Genomic DNA, 8,982 nt, shown 5'->3' with positions numbered 1-8,982 from the left:
GGGATGTTGTTGATTACATTGTTTATGGCACAGTTATCCAGGAGGTGAAAACGAGTAATGTTGCCAGAGAGGTGAGTCACGTGCAGCATTTCCCCTGTGAGTCTGATTTCTGCCAATAGTATGAAGATGTCAAATACCTGGGGGGAAAAAAGTTTCATTTAAATGTGATTTGGGAGTATGAACTAATTGTGCAATAATCTCTGTCAGATAACTGTATGGGACTCTGCCTCCTGTTGAAATCTGCCACAGATCAAGTGTATTTTAAGGCTGTGAAGCCTCTGCTTGATTCTTCCCTGAAAGGGAAGCTTTTGTTAACGATTGCTGATCACTCTAACTCCCAGTTGGACTCAAATGCTGGCTTGTCCAAAGTACTTGAGAAGTCCAGAGCATACTCTGATAGAATACTGTGGTATTTATTTTGGCTGGCTGATCAGATGCAGCTTGTGAATGATTTTAAATGGAGTAGCTTAGCTGCCCTTTTTTCTGGCAGTCAGAAAACACAATTTAGGTATTATACACAGAAAGAAGCTGATCCACTGAAGTAACGTTGCAGGGGTGGCATGTGATTTTCTGTAATCTGGAGCCTCTGCTGTTATTCTCTGCAACCAGGCAAAACCATGACGTAACCTGGGCTGGAAAGACTTGGGAGGTTATGAGGCTCTTCAGTTCCATCGGCAGTTTTAGCCTTGTATATGCAAATACTCGCTTTGGTCACCTGCCAGTCAGATGAGGCTGTGGTGTAATTTTAACTTGGGAACAACTGTTGAACTTTAAACTAGTTGGCCACGTCTCAATTAGGGAAGGTCTTGCTGTGAGCAGTTCTCCCGTGATGGGAGGCCGTGCTCTCAGCTGGCGCAAATGAGACACTGCTTTCTGAGCTGCAAGAAATGTTCTGTTCTGTGTAAAGCAAATCACGGTGCCTTCCACCGAGGGGTCTAAATAATTCCTTTCACGTGCTGCTGTTGCACATAAGGTGAAGCAAAGATGATGTCGAGTAGTTGGAAGCTCTTTTGAAATTGTGAGGTGTGTGCTTAGTTTGTCCCTTGATTAATGGGGGGCCAGCGACGCTATGCATAACGCGATTGAGCGCCCTGGCAGCTGGGCAGCTGCCGTCTCCTCCTGCTTCCAGAGTCCGGGGAGAGGATGAGCTGCTGCAGTAATTGCCTGACTGGAAAACCCGATGTACTTGTTTTCAGCTTAGTCTGCAAAAGTGTGTTGCTGGGCAGATGGTGGCTCTGACCCTGTGGAGCAAAAGGCGTAGGTTTTAACAGTCATTCTTTGTTGCTCATAGGCTGCGTTGGGAGCGGGTTTCTCTGACAAAACTCCAGCCCATACAGTCACCATGGCTTGCATTTCGTCAAACCAGGCGATGACCACAGGTATGTTGATTGGAAGAACAGTCATGGATTTGAGGAGGAGTTTAGCAACTCTACATCCCTCATCTAACTTGCACTGCTTAGTGAATATAAGTAAATGTCTGAAGAATCATAGAATGGTGAGAGTTGGAAGGGACCTTAAAGTGCATCTTGTTCCACCCCCTGCCCTGGGCAGGGCCACCTCCCCCCAGCCCAGGTTGCTCCAAGCCCCGTCCAACCTGGCCTTGAATACCTCCAGGGATGGGGCAGCCACAGCTTCTCGGGGCAACCTGCCCCAGGGGATCACCGCCCGCACAGGAGAGAACTTCTTTGTAATATCTCATCTAACTCTCCCTCTTTCATTTTAAAACCATTACCCCTCATCCTATTGCTCCACTCCCTGATACAGAGTCCTTCTCCAGAAAGAAAAATTCTGAAATGACAGAGGAATTCTGGACTGGAAGGAAAGTTTTTGAACCAACAAAATATAACATAAATCGAGTGTCTGTTGTAGACCTGCCAGCAGCTGGATGCCCTTTGCGTTCAGCGATAGTCTCCGCTCAGCGTCCATGGTAGCTTGGGAGGTAAAGGCTACATCACAATAAGGAAGTTGCCGCCTTTCAGGCTGCTTTTGTCTTTGACTTAGCCTAAACAGCGCAAAAAAAAAAAAAATTGAGACCCTGTTACTGTCCTGAATCACTAGGGGTATTCTTTCCCAACTGCTGCGTGTGACAAAGAGAAGTGGAAGCGAAGTTACAAAAGTAGCACGATTCAGAAAAGGTCTGTTCCACCTGCTCAGGCTGTGCTAATGTGTGTTGTAGCACTCGGCCGAAGCCAGAGGCTGGAGGAGGAAATGAAATGTAGTAGCGTCCAGGGCATTGATGGGGTAAGTGTGGCTTCTCCACACAGCTCTCACGGGAAACTCTGTCTTGTTCTGCAGGCGTGGGTATGATTGCAGCTGGACAGTGCGACGTCGTCGTAGCGGGGGGTGTGGAGTTAATGTCAGACGTTCCCATTCGTCACAGCAGGAAGATGAGGAAGACTATGCTCACTCTTAACCGAGCCAAGACCTTGGGCCAAAAGCTCTCCCTGATTTCCAAAATTCGCCCTGACTACTTTGCTCCCAGCCCAGGTTGCTCCAAGCCCCGTCCAACCTGGCCTTGAACACCTCCAGGGATGGGGCAGCCACAGCTTCTCGGGGCAACCTGCCCCAGGGGATCACCGCCCGCACAGGAGAGAACTTCTTTGTAATATCTCATCTAACTCTCCCTCTTTCATTTTAAAACCATTACCCCTCATCCTATTGCTCCCCTCCCTGATACAGAGTCCTTCTCCAGAAAGAAAAATTCTGAAATGACAGAGGAATTCTGGACTGGAAGGAAAGTTTTTGAACCAACAAAATATAACATAAATCGAGTGTCTGTTGTAGACCTGCCAGCAGCTGGATGCCCTTTGCGTTCAGCGATAGTCTCCGCTCAGCGTCCATGGTAGCTTGGGAGGTAAAGGCTACGTCACAATAAGGAAGTTGCCGCCTTTCAGGCTGCTTTTGTCTTTGACTTAGCCTAAACAGCGCAAAAAAAAAAAAATTGAGACCCTGTTACTGTCCTGAATCACTAGGGGTATTCTTTCCCAACTGCTGCGTGTGACAAAGAGAAGTGGAAGCGAAGTTACAAAAGTAGCACGATTCAGAAAAGGTCTGTTCCACCTGCTCAGGCTGTGCTAATGTGTGTTGTAGCACTCGGCCGAAGCCAGAGGCTGGAGGAGGAAATGAAATGTAGTAGCGTCCAGGGCATTGATGGGGTAAGTGTGGCTTCTCCACACAGCTCTCACGGGAAACTCTGTCTTGTTCTGCAGGCGTGGGTATGATTGCAGCTGGACAGTGCGACGTCGTCGTAGCGGGGGGTGTGGAGTTAATGTCAGACGTTCCCATTCGTCACAGCAGGAAGATGAGGAAGACTATGCTCACTCTTAACCGAGCCAAGACCTTGGGCCAAAAGCTCTCCCTGATTTCCAAAATTCGCCCTGACTACTTTGCTCCTGAGGTAATTTTTTTTTCAGGCATTTAGATACTTAAGCCAAACTGTTGCATAAGGAGTTGTCAAACAAGTTGGCTTAGGTGATTTTTTTTCTTTTTTAGCATTAATGGAGGGGACTTAAAAAGGGGGAGCTGGCTGCCTGTGCCTCACTCTTGTTGGATCCCTGTCCTGTGCTTTTGGTTAAAACTGCAGTTGATTAATGCGTCTCACAGCAGTCCTGACTCTCTGCTTCGTTTTCGTACATTTTATGTTTGTCTTCAATAAACCTAACTTATTTCAAAGCCTCCCTCTCCTTCTGTAACTCCTAGACAAGCTGTGCTGGAGGCTACAAAGAAGCTTTTTTCCATCAATATAAAACTTGGGGAAGGGTCCTAAAGGCTCAGAAGAATTTTTGTTTCTTAAATAATTGAAGTAACGTGCTTAATATCAGAGAGGAGCATCCTCAGTATATTAATGTACTTGTCGTTTGATTAATGCATCTTAAATATGCCTTATGATTACTGCTCCTGGCCACGTCCTGCCTGAACGTGTTCAGCTCCCGTGGTTGGGCCCCGATGCGAATCGGCAGTCTGCTGGTTCATGTCAGGAGTCTGCTGCAGAGGGAGCCGCTCTTTCCTGTCTTGGAGGTCATGAGAGAGGTGAATTATGACATGGTGGAGACCGGAAGGAAAAGCACTTCCCTCCTCGCTGCCACCGAGCTCTGCACAAGAAAACTCCGCGCCTGTGCTGCTGCTGACCGCCTTTAGCGTGCGTGCAGCGAGGCACAGCGCACGTGAGACCCACAGTCCAAATAAGAGAGGAAAATTGCAAACCTAAACACGTGCAGGGGTTTCCTGTGTGCTGCTGGAAGGAGAAAAGCTAAGCTGAAATCACTTGCTGTCTCTGGTTTTGCTTGCGGAGGTATTTGACAAGGAGTTCTAAGGTGCCAGGACGTGTCATTTCACCCTGGCCCAAAAAGGCCGGTCACCCTTCGCGGGGGAGTCCTTGTTCAAGGCACGAGGCAGCTGCTCTTTGTCTGCGTGGGCAAATGCAATACGGTTCTTGAACCCCTGGAGTAAGCAGCAGTCCTTTTATCCGTTTTTTTCCAAAAATCTTTGAAAGTGATGGTTCCTCTAATACGTTTGATGAAGTCACTTCTGGTACGACGCCCACGTGTTAATTGCATAGCTCTAATGTTAACTGCTCTGCTTGATAAACGCAAGGGTCTCACTGGCTGACCGTGCAGGGCTTCACCACCTTCTGAACTTCGCCTCTCTCCCCAGGGACAGCTGTTTACGTGCGCTGCCTTTATTCTTCTGTTTTGTAGCTCCCAGCTGTGGCAGAGTTCTCCACCAGCGAGACTATGGGGCACTCTGCCGACCGTTTGGCTGCTGCCTTTGGCATTTCCCGTTTGGAGCAAGATGAGTATGCCCTGCGGTCGCACACGCTAGCCAAGAAAGCCCAGGATGGAGGCTTGCTACTCGATGTGGTACCTTTCAAAGTGCCAGGTAAAAGTGCATGCGTTTCATTGCTAGCATGCAGTAGTTCAGTAAAGAAATGGCTTATTTCTTGACGGAGAAGAGAAGGCTCCGGGGAGATTGTAGTTCTGAGGAGAAGGATTTGGGGGACCTGGTAGATAGTAAATTGTCCATGAGCCAGCAGTGTGCCCTTGTTGCCACAAAGGCCAATGGAATCCTGGGCTGCATAGGGAAGAGTGTGACCGGTAGGGCGAGGGAGGTCATTCTCCCCCTCTACTCGGCACTGGTGAGGCCACAACTGGAATGCTGGGTCCAGTTTTGGGCTCCCCAGTTCAAGAGGGACAGGGAACTGCTGGAGAGAGTCCAGCGAAGGGCAACCAAGATGACTGAGGGATTGGAGCATCTCCCGTGTGAGGAGAGGCTGAGAGCGCTGGGACTCTTTAGCCTGGAGAGGAGAAGGCTGAGGGGAGACCTTATTATGGCATACACGTATCTAAAGGGGGGGTTGCAGGAGGATGGAGCCAGACTCTTCTCGGTGGTTCCCAGGGACAGGACGAGGGGCGATGGGCACAAGTTGGAAGAGAGGAAGTTCCGTTCCAACAGACGGAAACCCTTCTTTAGGGTTGGGGTGACAGAGCAGTGGCACAGGCTGCCCAGGGAGGGGGTGGAGTCCCCTTCTCTGGCGGAACATTCTGTGATTCTGTGAGATCTTATTGCCGCCTTCCAGTGCCTAAAGGGGCTCCAGGAGAGCTGGGGAGGGACTTTTTACTGGGGCATGGAGTGACAGGACGAGGGGGAATGGCTCTAAACTGGAAGAGGGCAGGTTTAGATTAAATATGAGGCAGAAGTTTTTCCCTGTGAGGGTGGTGAGGCACTGGCACAGGTTGCCCAGAGAGGTTGTGGAGGCCCCATCCCTGGAGGTGTTCAAGGCCAGGCTGGAGGTGGCCTTGGGCAACCTGGGCTGGTGGGAGGTGTCCCTGCCCAGGGCAGGGGGTTGGAACTCGATGATCTTCAAGGTCCTTTCCAACCTAAACCATTCTGTGATTCTATGATTTAGAAAAGGAGTTGAAGTACTGGGGTCAGATTCATAGTGTTCTCTCTGTGTGATACGGATTTTAACTCTTTGAAATGCCGCCCGTTTCTCCTTGGAAAACTACTGGCATAGGAGCGTGTTTTTAAACGTGCATACCTAAATATATAAACATAGCCTGTCATGGCTAAATTTTGTCGTAGCCACCTCACGTCCATGCTAAGGTGGTGATGGAGCAAGGAAAATCAGAACGGTTGGACCAAAACCGCCCCAGCTCTTTCAGTCAGGCAAGAGAACCCATCTTTATACCCCAAGCTGTGAACAACACATAGAAAGCCTGATAAAATCCTGGTCTGATGGATCAGGTGCTGGATAGGAAGAGCTGAAATGTGTTCCGCTTGGTACACTCCGGTTCACCGGCCCTCGCAGTCACTGCTCACGTAGGAAACAGTTCGGGGAGAGACTTCGAGCTGTCCTTTCTGTGGCCCGATTTCCACCCGCATCCTCCGTCAGGCAGTGGGTGTGCTTTGGTGCAGCTATTAATTTTGGGCACTTTATTTTGGAATTAGTTTCCTAGAGAGACCTTGCTTTTATAGATCCACACTTAAGTATAGTCTTTATACTAAAATTGGTACTTTTTGTTGGCTGGCTTATTTAAGGAAGCAGTAGAGTTGAAGATACATATATTTGGTTCTTCACAGTGCTCTTACTTCCTCAAAACTTGGCACGTGAGTGTGTACTGATTTAGGTCCAGTTCTCCAGTTTAGGGTTTATAATCTGAATTTAAATTCTTTTATCATCTGGGTTTTCCATGTAGTAGTTTTTTGTACAGTAAATAGATTGCAACACTTTGTTTTTGCAGTCTTCAGAGAGAAAGTAATGCAGCATTGATTTTTAAGTGCTATTTTTTAGCCATGTTAAATATCCTGATACCATGAGTGGATTTTCCTTTTTTTCCTCCTCCCACTTGTCATAAAAAGCACAGTTTTCTAATTTTTTTTTTTTTTCTTCTTTCCCCTGGACTCCTGATGTGCAAATTCATGTATGTTCATAGAATCGTAGAATGGTTTGGGTTGGAAGGGACCTTAAAGCTCATCCAGTTCCACCCCCTGCCCCGGGCAGGGCCACCTCCCCCCAGCCCAGGTTGCTCCAAGCCCCGTCCAACCTGGCCTTGAACCCCTCCAGGGATGGGGCAGCCACAACTTCTTTGGACAACCAAGAGAACCAATGTTGCTGACTTTCGTAGTTTAAATGTGCTTTTTTCATCAACAGGCAAAGATACAGTTACCAAAGATAACGGGATCCGTCCTTCCTCAATGGAGCAGATGGGCAAGCTGAAGCCAGCTTTTGTCAAGCCCTTCGGAACTGTCACAGCTGCCAACTCCTCCTTCCTGGTAATGCCTTTTCCCATCGCTGTGAGCCAGAGGGGAAAACTGTCCAGTTTACCCTTCTGCCTCCCATGGGCACGTGGATCAAGCCGGTATAATCTGTAGGAATGAGTTGTCTCCTTTGTAATACCGCCTGCTTTTGGGTTTTTCAAGGGTAACTTTGAACTGTATTGTAACCTGGCGAACCTGGGTACTGGATTGTTTCAGTTTAGAATTAGAGCTAAACCTCTGAGATTCTGGTCCGTCTTACCTGTTTGCTTTTCTGTAGCTGCCTCATGAGGGCTGATCGTTCAAGGGCACGTGTAGAAATTTTGTCCCAGGATGGGACCGATCGCGCTGTAAGTCTCAAAGTTAGTAGTTTTAGTCTAAACTTGTCACTTAAAGGCTTGCCCTGTAATCCACAGAGCGGAAGGAGAGATTTCTCTAGCACATCTACAATGAGCTGTCTTCTGCATATGCTCCTCTTTCTCTCTTTAGCGCTTTTAAAGGAAGATTTTTAGATGCTGAAGTCGAAGGTAGTTGTGTAAATTAGGTGAGGTGTATCTGAGCCCCAGTTCCTGAGACTCAGTGGAAAGTGATTGCCTCCCGCAGAGGGCTCGAGGTGGCCGTCCCGTTCCTGCACGCAGCCCTGACAACATTCTCCTGTGTTTAAAAGGCTGTTTGTGACGAGCACTTCAAAGGAAGCAAATAACTATTGTTGGGGCTTTTTCAGCAGCCATGATATTTACTCTTTAGCATTCCTGGGGACTTAGAGGCTGGTGATGCCACAGCCCTGGTGTCGGGAACAGTTGAGACACGGTTGGTGTGCTGTCTGCAGCAGATCTGTAGGCCAGCTTGGGCTATTATACAAGAAATGAGTGATCACGTGCCGGGGCCGTGATGTTCATTTTTGCAATGTGGTCAACCTGTGGCTTGTCATCCCAGAATTCGACTCAGATTTGAGAAGGAGCTGAGCGGGCAGGTGAGAGTTTGGGGCAACCAGCTTGTCCTCGGGACTGGCAGGGCGGCTGGGCACCTCTGTCCTCTGTGAAACCAGGGGGAGTTGTGGGGCTGGACCCTAAGGAAGGGCTTCAGCGGTGCGTGTGCTAACATCAGTGGAGATCATCCATCCATCAGCTCAAGCAGGCAGAATTCTTCTGTGTCCCGTATCATATGGGGGTGTCGTGGAAGCTGTGGTTAGATCTGGGTCCTCTCTTGCCAGCTGCCCTGCAGGAGGGCTGTCAGGCTCCTTTTGTGCGCAGGGTGTGCTTGCTCTTCAGGCAGCGACCTCACGGGGTTTGTCTGCCTGTTTCAGACAGATGGTGCTTCGGCCATTCTGCTCATGTCTGAGGAGAAGGCGCTGGCAATGGGATACAAACCGAAGGCCTACCTAAGGTAAAAAGGGACTGCTCTACGTGGCCTCTGAAGTCTGCTCTCGCTTCCTTCTGCTCCTCTTCCTCATACTAATAGCATTTCTCCTGTGCAGGGACTTTGTGTACGTGTCCCAGGATCCAAAGGACCAACTGCTACTGGGGTAGGTGGTGACGATGAAGAGCATCGCCTGACAGTCCGTACTAGCACAGCTGCCTTGACTTGCCGTTACATGTTTGGTTTTGGGGAAGTATCTCATGAGATATTACATGTCTCCAGGCCTTCTCGCAAACGTGCGAGAGCCGGCGTGACTCAGGAGGCGGAGGTGGCTAACACGGGAGAGCAGCCATGGCAGGGATGCTTACC

General features: G+C 49.0%; 1 protein-coding gene across 1 annotated transcript in view; it reads left to right on the top strand.

Moving 5' to 3' along the window:
• The window catches only part of HADHB (hydroxyacyl-CoA dehydrogenase/3-ketoacyl-CoA thiolase/enoyl-CoA hydratase (trifunctional protein), beta subunit), a 16,859-nt gene that overhangs the window by 4,026 nt on the left and 3,851 nt on the right, over window positions 1-8,982 (top strand). The window contains 7 exon segments of the mRNA XM_009890362.1: window positions 6-71; window positions 1,292-1,379; window positions 3,210-3,397; window positions 4,698-4,878; window positions 7,151-7,272; window positions 8,561-8,640; window positions 8,732-8,779. Of these exon segments, the coding sequence (XP_009888664.1) occupies window positions 6-71; window positions 1,292-1,379; window positions 3,210-3,397; window positions 4,698-4,878; window positions 7,151-7,272; window positions 8,561-8,640; window positions 8,732-8,779 (773 nt within the window).

The sequence above is a fragment of the Charadrius vociferus genome, unplaced genomic scaffold (assembly GCF_000708025.1).
Source record: "Charadrius vociferus isolate BGI_N301 unplaced genomic scaffold, ASM70802v2 scaffold647, whole genome shotgun sequence".
Classification (NCBI taxonomy): domain Eukaryota; kingdom Metazoa; phylum Chordata; class Aves; order Charadriiformes; family Charadriidae; genus Charadrius; species Charadrius vociferus.
This window is presented reverse-complemented; position numbering and strand designations above follow the sequence as displayed.